Source organism: Cynoglossus semilaevis, chromosome 4 (assembly GCF_000523025.1).
Source record: "Cynoglossus semilaevis isolate Cse_v1.0 chromosome 4, Cse_v1.0, whole genome shotgun sequence".
Lineage (NCBI taxonomy): Eukaryota > Metazoa > Chordata > Actinopteri > Pleuronectiformes > Cynoglossidae > Cynoglossus > Cynoglossus semilaevis.
The window spans coordinates 9,248,520-9,265,678 of record NC_024310.1 but is presented as its reverse complement, the minus strand read 5'-3'; the positions used below and the strand labels follow the sequence as shown (position 1 = coordinate 9,265,678).

Below are 17,159 nucleotides of genomic sequence, written 5' to 3'. Positions count from 1 at the left end.
TTAGACCTTTTTATGTTTTTCTTCTCTGGGAATTACCCATTTGGGGCTTCTGGTAAAGCTGAAACTAAAATGTGCGTATGAAAATTGAAGCCTATATAGCAAGCATTAGTACAATCAACATTTTCATTAGATTAAATGCTTATATCTTTTTGTCACAATTTCTGCATTTATTTTATTTTACAATTGGTTTGGTTGTTGATATACAGTTAATAGATGGTGATTTTTGCCATCTTTTGTCACAAAATCTTTATTTATTTCATTTACAAAAAAAATTTCTTGCGACGTGTAGGACAAAGTAAAGAACCCTTGTTGCCAGGGGTGCAACATATATACATATACATCTTTGACATCTAATTCTGTTATCAGAAGCCATTTTAATTGATAGATCTAAATCAATTCTGTTTTGTTTGCAGTAATTAAAATATGCGATAATAATATTAACAATCGAAGCTAAGAGGAGGCATAGTTTAGTTGCCTGATTTGAAATGAAATCAGCTGATCGTTTGACTGGGGGCGGGTTCAAATATGAGTGGAAGCCATCTTGAACGGCTGCCTGACAAGAGTCTTTCGTAGTCAGCTAAAATTGAATACAGTTTTCGAATACCACGCAGGGAATCTGTTAGCGCGTTTATTGAAGGTAAATGTACACACACTTCGAATGTTTTCGTCCTCTGTTAGATACTAACGAGTCGCTTTTTATTTGCAACCACCTAAACCATTTATCAGTATTGGTAATGTTATTTCTTCGCTGCTAGCCAGTTTGTGCTAGCATGCTTAGCTGAATCGAATCGATTGCAACTGGTGGAGGACAATGTCCTATGTCTTTTTTGTAAAATTATTATGTATGGTTTAATGCCTCCCAAATGGTCACGCATTTAAATTAAACTGACATCTGTGCTCTACGATCGATAGCTAGCATGGCTAGTAAGCCTGAAACTTAACGCTTGATTTACTTGTTTGAGTTGACGGTGGCTAACAAGCTGCTAGCATAAGGCTAATGTCTCAAGTCAATCGAATGAAAAGAAACGTCAGATTCCATGTACTACACATAGACTATTTAACAATTAGAGAACTGTTCTAAGTATATCTACACGACCTGTTCAATTCTAACTATTTACACATTACGTTTGTTTTTTAATCCTCCATTGAATTTGCTAACTACTGACGCAGGCCACCCATTCACTGCCACAAACAACCAAAATATTAAACATGTTGTTGTCTTGTCTTTTCCTAACCATTGTGTTGATTAATACGGTTTTACTTTCTAATAACTGGTCAACTTTTGTTTAAAGGTTGGGGGAAAAAACAGGAGAGAGGACGCGGCGGTCCAGTGAGGCTAATTAGCATGGCTAGCTGAACAAGCGGCCCAATTTCGGATGAAAGCGAATTCTTCCTGGTCTTGACTTTCCTGATAACCGTGAACGATTCCATCTGAGCTCAAGGAATCTATACACACACACACATATATATATGAGTTTTGTTAAGAACTGGGGGCTTCGAATTGGATTCTTGATTCTCAATGACGGAGAAGCTTTTGTCTTGAAGATCCTGCTGAGATCGAATTTTGGCACTTACTATAGTGATAATTTAAGTTTTGAGAGAGAAGGACAATCTCTTGAGTTTGTTTGTGGCCCAGCTAACTGGACTGACGCCATTCAGAGACTGCAAAAAAGTTTCCTGCATTGGAATAGAAACTGAAAGGAAAAGATGAGTACGGCCAGGACAGAGAACCCAGTGATCTTGGGGTTGTCTAATCAGAATGGACAGTTGAGGGGCTCGGTGAAGCCTGCTGGAGCACCAGGTGGAGGTGGAGGAGGCCCCCAGCAGCAGCAGCTCAACCAAATAAAAGGCACAATCAACAATGGTAATCCCCAGCAAGCCCCAACAACTAATGCTGTTATCAAGTGAGTGTTTTTTTTATTTTATTTTTTACGATAACATTTTTTATTTGGCATTGAACATCATAATACCAATGACTACAATGTTACACTTTGCAGGCCTGGAGATGACTGGAAGAAAAGTCTGAAATTGCCCCCAAAGGACATGAGAATGAAAACTTCGGTTGGTAGTAGACCGATTGCATAGATTTTACATTTGTTATTGAATTGCACTCATCAATATTGTGATGATTCGAAGGAGCAGTTTCATTTAAATGTTTACATTTGTCTTTTGTAGCATGCATATACTACATGATCACAATTAACCATTGAAATTGGAGTCAAAGTATATTCAACTCATTGCCCTTCATCCCCAAACACACTGGTCATATATTACCAATCCTTTATTTTCAATGTTTATAATGTGATTACATTGTGTAATCTGAGTATTTTTAAATTTCCTGTCATTAATGATTACAGGACGTGACTGCAACAAAAGGCAATGAGTTTGAAGATTATTGCCTGAAGAGAGAGCTGCTCATGGGAATCTTTGAGATGGGCTGGGAAAAACCATCTCCAATCCAGGTGAACTTGGACACACAAAATGCTGCCTAACTGCTTTAGCTTGTAAACACAATACATTTGTGCACCAATGGTTGTAATAAAATAGGGGAAGTTGTCATTAAATTGCACTCATGATGACATGACTTATTAGACACATTGCCTTAGATTTATGTAGTATCAGTATCTCATGAGTTCTGCAATGTCTAGTCATTGGGGTAAACAAAAAAAGTTAATGGATTCTCTCCTTCTCTGCAGGAGGAGAGTATTCCTATTGCACTGTCAGGAAGGGATATTTTGGCCAGAGCAAAGAATGGCACAGGGAAGAGTGGAGCCTACCTCATTCCCTTACTTGAACGCATTGATCTAAAGAGGGATTGCATACAAGGTAAGAGCAGTTTATTTCCACCCCTCTCAGCAAATTTCTCAAAGTGACATTTTATATTTTTATGCAAACGTAATACTTGTAGTCATGGTGACACATGGTGACTTCTATGGTAGTCTTCAGGTTCATTTTACTGACAGAGAAGTCATGTTTATAAAGCTATATCCTTTTCACTTTGTCAAACAGTTTGTTTGAATAAAATCATCAAAATCAAGCATTTTTTTTATAAATCAGTCTGGTGATGTCAATTACAGGATTTTGTGCAAATCCTGTTTGCTGCTTCTATGTATAACACCTTAATTAAAAAAAAGAAACTTTTTGAAATGACCATTAATTGCAAATAATTTTTCTGTTTTCCCACCTCTAGCTGTGGTCATAGTACCCACCAGAGAACTGGCTCTGCAAGTCAGCCAAATATGTATCCAGGTTAGCAAACACATGGGTGGAGTGAAGGTGATGGCTACAACAGGTGGAACCAACCTACGTGATGATATCATGAGACTGGATGAAACGGGTACAATTTATAAACACAAAAACAGCTGTTAACGTAACATGATGGGGTACTTGGATAATAGCTTGTAGCTATTGCTTAAACTCTGGTTCTTGGTTACACTTTGTTCTTCACTTTTTGATGGAATCTCCTTGTGAATAAGTTAGCAGCACTCCCCTGCTGTTTGTTAGGAAAGCTGTTTCTATGGTAGAAAATAAAATGTGATTTGTAACCCGATTTATATTGGCCTATAGAGAACTCTTAAATGTAAAATTTAAGGTAATTGTGGTTGTGTTGATCGTTCTTTTACAGTACATGTGATCATTGCGACTCCAGGGAGGATTTTAGACCTCATCAAGAAAGGAGTCGCCAAAGTCAATCAAGTACAGATGTTTGTTCTTGATGAAGTGAGTATACACACACATTAATGAGCGTCAGTGTTTTAAGTCAAATCTTACACGCTGTCAGTTAAAACCAAACACTTTCTCCCCTCACCTATTGTAATTAGGCTGACAAACTGCTGTCTCAGGACTTTGTTGTCATGATGGAAGAGCTGTTGGGTTTCCTGTCCAAACAGAGACAAATTCTGCTTTATTCTGCCACCTTCCCTCTCAGTGTGCAGAAGTTTATGGTACAGTTTCCCAAGTTGTTGTGAAGTGTCATTAGTTGCAATACAAATAGCAGCTTTAGTTGTATGATTAGGAATAAGATGAGTTTTAATTTGTCTTTTCCCTGTTCTTTTTTTTTTTTTTTTTTTTCCCCAAAAGAATTCCCACTTGCAGAAACCATATGAAATCAACCTTATGGAGGAACTCACACTGAAGGGTGTGACTCAGTATTACGCCTATGTATCTGAAAGGCAAAAAGTCCATTGCCTCAACACCTTATTCTCCAGGGTAAGAGTTGACTTTGCACATTTCCAATGCTGTCTTAATGGCCCCAGCTGTAAATAGGTGTTGTCATAAATACTTCATCCACTGAATTTATCAACATAAGCTTAATATTTGTACTGGCCTTAAGTTGTATAATTTGTGCTTTTTGCATTAGTTACAAAACGGTGGTATGCTTATGTTATATGATCTGTGGACAGTTTGAATCTGTCAGCAAACATTTATCATCTGTGGAAAAACTGCAGATTAATTGTTCATTATTTCAATTTTTAGCTCTGTAGTTAATTTTCCTGTGTTGTCCTGCAGCTGATAAATGACAAGATCTAGTTTGCACTCTGGTTGGAGAGCTTGCCACAGTGTAAATGGTGATATTGGAGTTCAATGATGGTGAAGCAGCATTTGTATTTAATTTTTTTTTTTTTTTTTTTCAGCTTCAAATCAACCAGTCTATAATCTTCTGCAACTCGTCTCAGAGAGTGGAGCTCCTTGCCAAGAAGATATCACAGCTGGGATATTCATGTTTCTACATTCATGCCAAGATGAGACAGGTCAGCTCACAGTGTACTCCCTGTGAAATATTTGTTAACCAGCCCAAGACCAAAATACTTCAGTGGCATTAACGCTGAAACGTTTGTTTTTTTTGGACACTTTTCTGTGTTGTTTAATTTTTAACAAACTATTGATTTATAAATTAAAATGTACAATAACTGAACATTACTGTACAATAACTGTACAATAAATGTATTATTTGATTTCCTTTTTAATAGGACTATTTATTTAATAACATCTAACATGCACCTCTTCTTACTTTATGACCCTTCTTTATAATATACTTAACATTCTTATGACATACTGTTCTTCTTACTCTGACCTATATCAATAACCTTACTATTTATTTATTACTTTTTATTTATGTATTTTGTATTTTTACTGTAGCTTGATTGTTGATTGACTCAAATTGTAGTGTCTGCTAAATGTATTGAAATGTGATAATGTAATAGATTAGATTAAAAATAACTCCAATAAGATATAATTTTGTACTTGACATCTAGTTATTAGTCATCTGATTCTTAATGCACTTCCCCTTTTGTTGTCCTTCAGGAGCATCGCAACCGTGTGTTCCACGACTTCAGAAATGGCCTGTGTCGGAACCTTGTCTGCACTGGTAAGTTGGATGGTTATGTTCAAATGTCTGACCAATTAGATTGCAAACGAAACATTAGTTTGAGGTTGTGTAACTAATCACAATAGTGTTTTATATTTGTATATGAGAGGTGTCGATGTCTTTGTAGTTTGGCCTTTTAATTAATGACTTGTTTCTTCCAGATCTATTCACAAGAGGAATTGACATTCAAGCTGTCAATGTTGTCATCAATTTTGATTTTCCCAAACTTGGAGAGACATACCTTCATCGCATTGGTAGATCAGGTATAAATGAACTAAAGTTAATGCATCAAACCTGCAATAATAAAATATCACTAAACAACAACTTGGTTGCCAACATGAATCATCAGGTAAGATAGATAGGTGACTTTATTCATCCCTGAAAAGAAATTAGTTATAGTATAATATTTGGGTGATGATTGTTTGGATAACTTGGTAGTAGTTAATATTAATAGTAGTAGTAGTAAATTCTACCCAGATTGGATAACCTGGGGAGCTGATCACTTCAAGGTAAACATTTTGAAGAGACAATGATTGAAGGCTTTTTTGTTTGTGTTCTAGGCCGCTTTGGACACTTGGGTCTTGCCATCAACCTCATCACTTACGATGACCGCTTCAATCTGAAAGGGATTGAGGAGCAGCTTGGTACAGAGATTAAGCCCATTCCTGGGATCATAGACAAAAGCTTATATGTGGCAGAGTACCACAGTGAAAGTGGGGAAGAAGTCAAACCATGAGCCAGTGAGTACAACACTAATCATGTTACCCACTGTTGGACATGTCTATATAGTCTCTCTTCATAATAAAATAATTCAGTTGAATCTGTTTTTATAACTGCATTGTTTGGCACATTTCATCATTCAACTTAACGGACGGATGTTACTTGTAGAGCAAGTCTGTGCTGGCTGTGGCCTTTGAAGTTTGTCTTACATGACTTGTCTTCCAGTAACTTCTATCAAAAAATCATTTTGACATAAGTAGTTGGACTGTTTTTGTAGGTGAATAGTCATTGTGTTTAAACTGTAAAAATGTTTAACAGGAGTAGGGTGTTATCTTTTTGCCTTAATTCTTTCTTTAACTACAGATTTGACACTTGATAGTTGTTTCTTTTGTGCTTTGTTAAAATATTATACAAATTGTATCAGAAAAATATGTATTAAGCTCCCCAAAAATGTTTCACTTTTGGGTTGTAATTGACTAACTACTCTATTTCATAGACATGTATATCAAACTGTGAAGCTACCCCAATGCGGCTTACAGATCAGTGTGGATAATATGCTCATTGGTATGAATCTGGATAGTGTCAATAGGAAAGTCAAGTCATATTAACTTTTAAAGGAACACTTAGGTTAAAAAGTGAGTTCTTCAGTTCATTAGCACTTTACTACTTGCCACAATATAAATGCACCTGTGTAGGTGCTGCTTGTAATTGGTTCTGTTATTATGAAGCATTTTAAAACATCATTTACTTACTGATGGGATGTTGCTTTGTTACTGTAGTGTCTCGTCTAAACAACCACTGTACTCACTGTGTAATGAAGTTTTCCTTTAGTATTGAACATGAACATTGCTCAAAATCATCATACCACAACTGGAACCCAGAATAAACATCAAATAATTTTGGCCCTCCAAAAATATAGTTGGTAACCTCAGGTCTAAATGATTATACTCCTGTAAACAAACAAATTTGAATGAATAATTTTCTCTCTCTCTCTCTCTCCAGATCTGTCCATCTTTGCCCCCACAATCCCATTTAACCCCAACCAACACATACCCACCCACCCCACCATGGACCCCCTGACCCCCCATTCTTTTTTTTTTCCTTTTTTGTGTCAGTTTGTCTGTCTTCCTTCTTTGGATGCCACCACAAGAAATGTGTATGTAGATGGATGCGTTCGTTGAGGAAGAACTCATTTGCCTTGTTATAAGGCTGTGCTGCAACAACGGATCTGAAGCTAATGAGCAACAAGAGGAAAGCATGGGACCAAGAAGAAAATATCAATGCACACCGCAATCGTTCATATCTACCACTGACACAAAGCCAGCGCCCACAACCCCGGCCCCCTCCCACCCTACCTGGTCATTCTCCATACACCACATTTTAGTTTGGAAGTTTTAACCGATTTGTATCAAGTGCCTTACCAAGCCGTACAACTCATTTGGAAAGTAATAACTTCTCATAGTCCCACATTGCTCATTTCATGCTGTGCACACTCTCGTGTTCACCCCACTGACAAGTTATTATTGTCTGGCCACGCAGGTGAATACACTTCTGTTTTTGGTTGGTTCATCAGTGTTGAAATGATGAGGCCTCCTGGTCATCTGATGAATTGCTTTGCTGCACCCACCACCCTCTACCCCGAGTCTGGCAAAAAAAAATAATAAAGAGGACAAAACTTGGATTTTCCATGGACAGAGATGCTGGATATTTTTTTCCAAGATGCAGCTAGACTGTCCAGTTGCTTGTGAAGAAGTGTGTGCTTCAAAAAATATAAAGACCCAAAACTTTTCCTCTATCTTCAGAACCGAACACTACAAACGACTAAGCAGCTTCTCAACACCATGAGTCATGAGGATTTCTGTAGTGGTGGAGATTAATTGGAGTGAGCGCCTTTATTCCTTTTTTTTTTTTTTTTTTTTTGTTTTTGTCTGTCCTACGTTTCACCTACCTAGGGATGGCCATGCTTAAATCTGTGAGAAATGCAGCAGACATGGGGTGCACCATGCATTTGTGTAAATACCTTCATTTTAAGATTGTTTTAAACAAGTTTAAAAGGCTGGCCGACAAGTTACAAAGCTCTTTTCCTCTTCTCGTTTGTCTCGTTAGCACTGGAGACTTTTCCTTAACTGCCAGTTTATTTTCTGCAATAAGCCTATGAGTTTATTTATGATTTTTTTTAAAAAAAAATGCAGACTGGACAAGAATTAAAAAACGTAACATTTGAGTGAGCGCGTTAACGGAGCTCAACACATTTTCTTTTTTTTTTTTCTTTTTAGCCCCTTCATTTGTAACGGCTAATGCAGTTCTTTAGATCTGCACTTAAAGGCGCTGAGTGTCACTCTCATTCTTCTGCTACCAGTGTTAACAAGAGTCGGGTTTGGGCAGATGGCTTTGTTAAGCTTTTGCATTTTAGTATAGGAATTATTTTGTCACCAGCCTCGACTTGTGAAACTGACTGGAGATGCGCTCAACCAATCTGAAGTGATTGTGCATCTTTGCATTTGGGATGGGAGGGAAGGGAACGGAGGGAGGGTTTAATAGTTGTACTACTTGCTGCAGTGCAGCGTAATTGGCAGAGAATTTGTTTTCTGGATGAGGGAGGCATTAGCTGTTACGTTGATTTGTGCTCTTGATGCACAGCTACATTACCATGTCAAACATCGGGATAGGATGCCATGTTTTTATTTTTTTTGTCCCTGGTTCTTTTTACATTGGCCCTAATGCATCAATTCAAGCCCAACCCTATAATGTAGCAGGTATTTTGTTCTCTGTGCTTTTTCCAAGTTGTTGGTTTTCCTACCACGGGCGAACTTGAGACACATCTCTAAAAAACCAACCTGAACGGGTTGAGCTGCACTTAAAATGCACTGAGAGATGCAATCAGGCAATAACAAAGACTGCACACCTATTTGCACGCTCTTAATACCCAAGATGTGTCTTGGTGCAGACGATTAAAATGAGTATAATAATTTGGTAAGGGTAGGGGCATGAGGGACTCTAAAATTACTGATATCGGCTTGTTTAAAGAATCGATCCATGGGCACCTCGGACTGCCGAGTTTATTGCTTATTTCTCAGCCCTTGTTTGCTTTGAGATTTTTGGGATTTGTATACTGGGGTTTTTTTTTCTCTCATTTTAATAAATCAGCCTTCATTTGTGTCAAAGGTCAGGCTACTACTGTGTTTAGGCTGACCTTTTTTACCAATGAGGCTCCCCTTCATTGTGGTAAGATGCTTTTTTTGACTGTTCTGATCAATGAGAATATAAATCAAAAAGTAGAAACACAAATGACCACAATTCTCATTGATTCAGACTGTGATCCCTGTTCACTTAATTCTCTTGTCTCACACAGTGTACTCACAAACTCGAAATTGGCCTCTTTTTTTCTTCTTCTCTCTGTTGGGGGTGGGGGGTAAGTGTTTCAAAAGTTCAAAGTTGTTAAAGCATTAGTTAAGTGAACAGGGATTAAACTTTGCAGACACCTGGCAGCTGTCTGCTGTTTGGCAAGTTGCTAGTTGCAATTGCTGGAACAATTTGCTGTCGGCGCACCAAATGAACGATCCATGAACATGTCACCGAATTCTAAAGTGCAACAAGTAACAGCATTTGCAACCAGCAGCTGTCATCTCAAGCCATAAAGACTGAGACGAGAGCATCTTGCCTTCAGATTAGGTGACTGATTGGAACTTTTACAACCAAAATTGTCTCATTCTTTATGGTTGTTTTAAAAATTGTGGGGTGGTTTCCAATTCGTGCACTTGCTGCCCTGATGCATCAGTTGCCCCCCTTTGATTATAGTGACACAGTAATGAGAAACTTCACTGTCAGGTACAAATTTGCCTTTTTGTCACTAAATTATCAAGGGCGGCCTTGAGATGATCCTCTTTTAAAGTGTTTCTTCTTAAACTCATGCATCAGTCCTACAAGGGGTGGAGTTTACAAAAACAGAAAGATGTGATCCAAAGTTCTGACAATGGGTATAAAATAGTTTGAACAAAGTTGCCCTTAAATTTGGATTAATTTTTTTTCTGATGAAAACTTAAATAACAGAGGTATCCAAATTTAAATGAAGAAGTTAAAGCCTGAGTTCATGTTTTTTATTTGGTTATATAATTGGCAAATTCAGTGACGCTAATTTTACAATGGACTTCAGTTCAAAGGATGTCATGAAAATTATTGGGCACATTTTGTTGACAATAAAGCTCACTGAAATTTATTCTGCTGTGTTACTGTTTTTTTGACAGAATTGTATGATTTCTAAAGTCGGGCTGGTAAGTTTGGACTGCTCATTAACTGCTCATTCAGATGATTGCTTTAACTAATGTAGTTTTACACCTGTGGTATAGAGTCTAATTGGTGATGGGTCAACTTTATCAGAAGTGGTGGAGAAATTATGGTTTCATTCTTCAACTTGAATTAGGATGGAGTGTCAACACAGTGTGGTATTTAGTAAAACCTTTTTAGCCAATGACTGCTAAAATGACAACAGTTCACATAGTCTTGCAGCTGTTATTAAAGGTAGTTTGAAAGATTTTATTTATTTATTTATTTACAAAATGATGTTTGTATTGCAGAAAAACTAGAGTAAAATGATGAGTCTGACATTACTTAGAGGACTGTCAGGGAGGTGTAAACATTACCAATGTATGGATGAGAATCCTTAATAAAGTTACATTGGGTGTGAAAAACAAACTAAATAAATCACAGCCGAGCAAAGAGATAAAGTCAAACTCAAATTCGATTCTGTACACTAAGTCAACTATTAAATCTGACAAAGGAAAAAATCCTACAAGGTGATTTTAACCTTAGGAAATATTTAGAGCTGAAATACTAAGATCTCTTTCATTCAAGGATTTACCTTACTGAACGCACTAAGTTTTAAGAAATATTAGATTTTATTTTAAAAAAAAAGATTTACATCAGAGTTACCAGTTGAATGTTCATTTTCTTCTTCAATTACAATGTTTTGACAAAAGTGTCCAGAGTTTCTGCTGCCATTTTTCTGAACTGTGACTTTATTTTTTGTGCCTTATCTTTGTTGTTATGTGAATGTTTCTTTTTTTGGCTCTGATTCTTGGAAATATAGTGGCACTATTTCTCCCAAGCCAGAAATGATAGCTTTGCTGGACATTGTCCAATTGGAAGAGAAGAAAATTGGACGTGTCTTTATCTTTTACCTTCAGTTTTGTCCTCAACACACACACACAGATTAATAGTTTAAGTATAAATAGTTAACTATGAGTTACAAATACAACTTCATATATTTATGGTTTTTAGATGATACCATTTGTTACACAGTAGAATTATTGTGGGGGCGGGGTCTTTGACATTAGAGACCAGTAGTCCGGACTCTATTTTTATTTCCGACTTCGTTTTCGTAGAGCCGGAGTGTCATTTTCAAATCTAGTTGGTAGTTTGTTCTGTTCTAGTTACCATTAGTAACGTAGTAGTTTGTAGTTTACCTCCAGATTAATTATGCGATCGATGTCTTTGTTTTAATCGTAGACCCATGTTACTTTGCTTTCACTTTCTGTTTCTCGCGCTTGTGATAGAGTCGACAAAAACCGCTTGGCGTGGAGGCGGCAGTTCACGATCTCAGCGTCACTCCTGCAGCAGCTCAGGATGCAGAGAGTGTTGTGGTGTTTTTCAGCAGCCTTTCTTCTGGTTGGTGTAAACGGTCTCCCACCATGTGACAGGTAAGAAAGGGTTTTGTTTTTTTCCCCCCTCAGTTCGACTTCTATCAACAGAACTGCTGATTTTCTGCTGTAACATCTGTGTTGATAAAATTTGCTCCACAGAAACGAATTTATATGAACCTAATCAGGTAATGTTTACCAAAAGGAGGTCGTGTTTACCGTCAGCAACGAGTTGGGAGAGGCTGCATTTAACTTTCCCAATTTAAAATATAATTGTTAAAAAAAACACTAAAATATCACATAAATAATGTTAAAATTACAATCAATGACAGAAAATGTGTTTTTGAAGACCTGCGTTGCTACCCATCTACAAATGTAGGTTTACCCATGATGTTGCATAATATTCTCCACCACAATACAACAATAACAATAGTTGAATCTTACACATTCTGAACTAATTAAATTAAATATTTTCATATCAATCATCTTTAGCCTGTATTAGTTTGGAGGCGGACCTTTGCTCTACGCTGTGTATTTACGGAAACCCAGATAAGATTTTATCGTTGCACCTTCAGATGAGATAATACAGTAATAAAAGGCTGAATATGGAGTTTATTGGTCATGTTTTAAAAGTTAAAAAAAACTGCCATTTAATTTCAGTGAAATCTATTGCAATGGAAACATCCTGTCTGCAGTGCAGACGTCGAGACTGTTTGATGATGACAAGTACTTTGTTGACATGAAGTTAAAGGCCCCGCCTGGTAAGTCGAGGTAAAAATCCTATTTTATTGTTATTGTTTTATTTATTTTTGATTCTGATACAAGGTCACTTCTGGTCCCTGCAGATGTTGTTCTGTTGGCTTACCGCAACTTTTCAAAAGAAATGTTCTATGGGCGGGTGCCGCCAACCAAGCTGCAGGAGTTTGTTAATCTATACTTTGACAAGCCAGGGACTGAGTTTGAACCGTGGACACCACCGGACTGGCATGACAAGTGAGTGTCGTTTGAGGACTGGGACTGTGCATTTTATGCATTTGAATTTGTGTGGATTGTTGATGATTGGAGCTGACCTTTTCCACGTACAGGCCAAAGTTCCTGGGACGGATAGCTGACCAGAATCTACGCCTCTGGGCTGAGGAGATTCACAATCTGTGGAAGTCTCTTGGCAGGAAGGTGTTTATAAAGTTTATCATGAAGACATAACACTTAACTAGTCATCTAACCATTATTCTTAATATATGTCTTTGGTAACAAAAAATAATTAAATGGTGGTACCAGTTTATCAAGACTTTGTTGATCTGTGAAGTTAAAGTAAATATTACCAGATTAGTTGCTAAAACATGTTCTCACAAATCTAAAACTAGGTGCTAAAATCAATTGGCAACAAGAACGTAAAAACAAAATCAACAACAACAACAACAATAAGGGCAACAAGAATGTAAACAAAATCAACAACAACAATAATAATAATAATTTATAGAAGTTTATCCAAAAATGCCTTAAATCAAACAATTATTAACTAAAAATGTGTCTAAAAGTTAGCCTTTAAATGTAAGGCCCTTCTCTAAATAGAAAGACCTCAAATTTAAATCATCAGCTGCACTACCTCATAACTCCTCATGGTGGCAGACATACTGTAGTGAGGGCAACATGAACAGACATTACATGTAGAGTTCCATTATTGAAAAGTCTGTGGATGATTAGACAGACTACGTGTGCTGCTTAATGCAGAATAACAGTTTCAGGATTACTAACAATCCTGAAACTGTCTGTTTAAATACTTCAGTACCTGAGATAAAGATAACATGGTAATTCAGTACCTGAGATAAAGATAACATGGTAAATGTTGTTACAACACAAAGGAGACAAGCAAACATGTTTGTCCACAGTTTACTATGAGAGAAGGTGGTGATCAAATTGATCGAGATAAAGTTCTGTAAAATGCTTGATTTTTCGGCAACACTAAACATTCTTTCACAGTCACTGACATTTATATACTAACATACTACATTGACATACCAATGTTGCTAATTTCTTTCTCTTCCTCCACCCACATATCTGTAAATTAAAATGATTATAAATCCTAATTTTTTTTTCTTCCCCCCCCCAGATAAGCACTGATGTTAATGATCACCCAGAGCTCTACTCACAGATATACATCCCATATCCATTTGTTGTGCCCGGGGGGCGCTTCAGGGAAATCTACTACTGGTGAGTGAGCGTTGAAGCCTGTCACTCAGCTGTCTGTCAGTCTCAGAGAGGTCAGAGTGAGAAAAGATCACAGCTACAGTGGAGGAGGTCTCTGCTGAGAGCCATGTACTAGACAGTGACACAAGCTGTTGTGTGCACAACAGGGACTCCTACTGGATCATCAATGGTCTCCTGCTGTCGGAGATGACAGACACAGCCTACGGAATGATCCAAAACCTCCTCGGCCTTGTCAACAGGTGAGCCCTGGAGCAGCTTTCATCTCTTGTTGCACATGACGGTATTTCTGCAAATGGAGAGGAAAGCGTTTCAAGATCATTTTAAATACATTTTTTTCTCTCACTCTCCTACAGATATGGCTTTGTTCCAAATGGTGGGCGGATTTACTATGAAAGACGCAGTCAGCCCCCGTTTCTCACTCTGATGGTAGATAGTTATTATCAAGCCACCAAGGATAAAAATTTCCTGAGGTGATTATCACGCCCGGGCTGCGGTTCTTCCAGAAAAATGATCATTTATCAGCTCTCTTTTACACACCAGACACCTGCTGCTTCTCTATCTATGTTACAGATAATAACTCAACACCATATTAGTTTTCCTGTAGTAAACCATCATAAGAGTTTTCATGTTTAAATCCTGGGTCGTGGACCTATTGGATGAACAGGGATGGATTTTGTGACTATGCAAAATTAAAGTGCTGGCAAGGTATTGATCAAAGATGACAGCAAATACTGCTGATGCCTCAGTAAAGGCCTGTGAGCATCTTCTCTAATTGTTTACAAATTTATAAAAACAGCTGATAAGGAAACACCATCCAGTGACATCTAGTGGCACTTCTGAGGCGCTCACCATCAAAACATGCCAGAGTAAAAAACACACCAAGATTGTCTGGTTGTACGAAACTTAAAGTCTTTGCAATGTTGCTTTCTTCTTCAAATGTTCAGGAAAGCTTTACCAGTTCTGGAGCAGGAGTACAACTTCTGGATGCAGAATCGTTCAGTAGCTGTAAGTGAACACATTCTGAACCGGTATCATGTGGAGATCTCTATGCCCAGGTATGTGTCAGAGACACGTCAGATAAACTATACACATGTATACAAATACAGACAGTGTAAATGAGGACTGTGTTTATGTTAACTCCTGTACATATCCTTTGTTTATTCTAGGCCTGAGTCCTACACAGATGATCTGGAATTAACTGAAGAACTCTCCAATGGTAATAGCTTATTAAACGCTCCCCTCATGAGCATGCATATATCGACTTCCTCAAGCCATTCTATTTCTTCTAAGGGATAGAAAAAATACAAAACAAAAGAAACAGTGTGCTCCTGAATCCACAAATGAATGTAATATGTTTTTTAATAAGTCCACAGCAGAGAGGTGAAAAATATTCACCATGGATTGAAGGATCATGGGCCGTAATGAATATTTAATGAGAAACACAATTATCCTTTCACATCACCTCTAAACAGTTTGACCGAGCTGTTAATGAAAAGCTATTTGAAAGGGAATTGCTAAATATTACTGTATCAGAAATGTGATCTTTTGGTAATCATTTGTGTTTTGTTGTCCTGGAACTCGGAAGATGCATTTTTAATCTTAGGCATTTTAAAAACCTATTATAAAACTAAGCAGAATGTCAACATTTTTAGTTTGGTGTTTTAGCCTCTGTCGGTGAGTTTGTGTTTTTTTTTTTAATTGTCAGATGAGAAAAATCAGCTTCTCATGGAGCTGAAAGCAGGTGCTGAATCCGGGTGGGACTTCTCATCCCGCTGGTACATTGATGGTGATGGGAACAACATTGGTACACTAAGTGAGACACGAACCAGCCAGTTCCTGCCCTCAGACCTGAATGCTCTGATGTGTCTAAACGAAAAGACTCTAGCTTCATTTCACATGATACTGGGTGAGTCCATGAGGTCTGCAGATGGAAAGCTTAATACCAGAGAAGTGTGTTATTTACTCTGCACAACCTGTATTTCCCTGAGTGGTGTTGTCCAAAGTAGTGTCTGCTTTGACAGAATAGCTTGAGCTTCCTCTCCGAATAATGACAAATGAACTCCCACATCTGCTCTAATCGACACAGCATTAATAAACATTTGATAACAACAGCCATCTTTTTAGTATTTTTAGTACAGACCCTAAAACATTTCATAATTAGGACATAAGTCTATAAACAGTAGCATACATTTCTCTCTTCTTCTAGAGTTTTCTGTGTTAAAGGTGTCTTTGTTGTTTAGTTGTTGCTGATCTAGGACCGCTATCTGAAAAATGATATTACTTCCAGTACAGAAATTAAACTTTGAGGCATACAAATAGACATGAACTGCTTTGATCTGAATTTAGCACCAAGTGTGACGATGAGCCTTGTCTTGACAGATGATTTTGAGTCAGCAGCACGGTTCAACCTGGCTGTAGACCGTAGGCTGGCAGCCATCGAGTCCGTGCTCTGGGATGCTGAGAGGGGCGCCTGGTTTGACTACAACCTGATGACGCACTCCAAACACTTTGAATTTTACCCCTCCAACCTGGCACCTGTCTGGGCAGAGTGCTATTCTAAGCCCGCGATGGGAGAGAAGGCCGTGCAGTATTTGAAGGTTTGTGTCCGTACAGGGAGCAGAACTGTTAAAAAGACATAGATCAGGCTTATGAACATTTGTGGCCCAGGAACAAACTGGAACAAACTTAAAGAAAGATCGAAAAGAAAGTTTATGCTGGTTGTTTGTTCCAATTATGTGATAGCATAATAGTTAAGTCAGTCTTATTCAACATTGGGGTTGCGACCCCATGTGGAGTCGCCTGGCATTCAAACTGGAACCCTGAAATGTCTAGAAATTGTCTTATGTATCTAACATTTAATTCGTGCCCACACCACAGTCCTACTATAGTATTATGGATGTAACATACTTCTGTTCAAGTACTGCCAAGGAGGAAAGAAATTATATGATTTATTGTTTTCTCATCACTGTCTGTATTTTCATCTGAGGAACAATACACATACATTTTCCTTTAGAGCAGGGGTGTCCAAACTACGGCCCGCGGGCCAACTGCGGCCCGCGGGGCAGTTTTTATTGGCCCGCAAAAAGTTCTGAAAATATAATTGAATATGGCCCGCACATGGCGCTTGAGCTCAAGTCTGTTGCACTTCTCAGTTTCAACACTAGATGGAGCCAGTCAGAAAAGGTGCTTCTTCACTAAACACAATTAAGCAAAGAAAAACAATTAAC

The 17,159-nt window shown here is 37.8% G+C and overlaps 2 protein-coding genes across 3 annotated transcripts in view; both read left to right on the top strand.

Annotated features, from left to right (window-relative positions):
* Positions 1-488: 488 nt before the first annotated feature.
* Positions 489-10,304, top strand: ddx6 (DEAD (Asp-Glu-Ala-Asp) box helicase 6). Its single transcript, XM_008309007.3, has 14 exons — positions 489-637; positions 1,293-1,904; positions 1,998-2,061; positions 2,358-2,462; positions 2,697-2,826; positions 3,191-3,337; positions 3,626-3,720; positions 3,822-3,944; positions 4,081-4,209; positions 4,635-4,751; positions 5,305-5,368; positions 5,530-5,631; positions 5,929-6,108; positions 7,091-10,304. The coding sequence occupies exons 2-13, from the start codon at positions 1,708-1,710 to the stop codon at positions 6,102-6,104; spliced, it is 1,449 nt and encodes a 482-aa protein (XP_008307229.1). The 5' UTR covers positions 489-637; positions 1,293-1,707; the 3' UTR covers positions 6,105-6,108; positions 7,091-10,304.
* Positions 10,305-11,389: 1,085 nt separating this feature from the next.
* Positions 11,390-17,159, top strand: part of treh (trehalase (brush-border membrane glycoprotein)) — a 34,160-nt gene continuing 28,390 nt past the window's right edge. The window contains exons 1-11 of one of the 2 annotated variants that reach the window (XM_025054898.1): positions 11,390-11,784; positions 12,385-12,485; positions 12,570-12,717; positions 12,810-12,897; positions 13,835-13,935; positions 14,079-14,171; positions 14,286-14,402; positions 14,877-14,987; positions 15,099-15,148; positions 15,638-15,838; positions 16,312-16,529. In XM_025054898.1, the coding sequence (XP_024910666.1) occupies positions 11,711-11,784; positions 12,385-12,485; positions 12,570-12,717; positions 12,810-12,897; positions 13,835-13,935; positions 14,079-14,171; positions 14,286-14,402; positions 14,877-14,987; positions 15,099-15,148; positions 15,638-15,838; positions 16,312-16,529 (1,302 nt within the window). In that variant the 5' untranslated portion in view covers positions 11,390-11,710. The remainder of the gene's footprint in view (positions 11,785-12,384; positions 12,486-12,569; positions 12,718-12,809; positions 12,898-13,834; positions 13,936-14,078; positions 14,172-14,285; positions 14,403-14,876; positions 14,988-15,098; positions 15,149-15,637; positions 15,839-16,311; positions 16,530-17,159) is intronic. The other variant, XM_008309008.3, reaches the window with a different exon arrangement.

Bases quoted from the DNA above. Each gene is read 5' to 3' on its own strand.
- ddx6 (XM_008309007.3), top strand. From the start codon at position 1,708: ATGAGTACGGCCAGGACAGAGAACCCAGTGATCTTGGGGTTGTCTAAT. The intron at 3,338-3,625 runs GTACAATTTATA...GTTCTTTTACAG, and splicing joins CATGAGACTGGATGAAACGG to TACATGTGATCATTGCGACT. The intron at 4,752-5,304 runs GTCAGCTCACAG...GTTGTCCTTCAG, and splicing joins TTCATGCCAAGATGAGACAG to GAGCATCGCAACCGTGTGTT.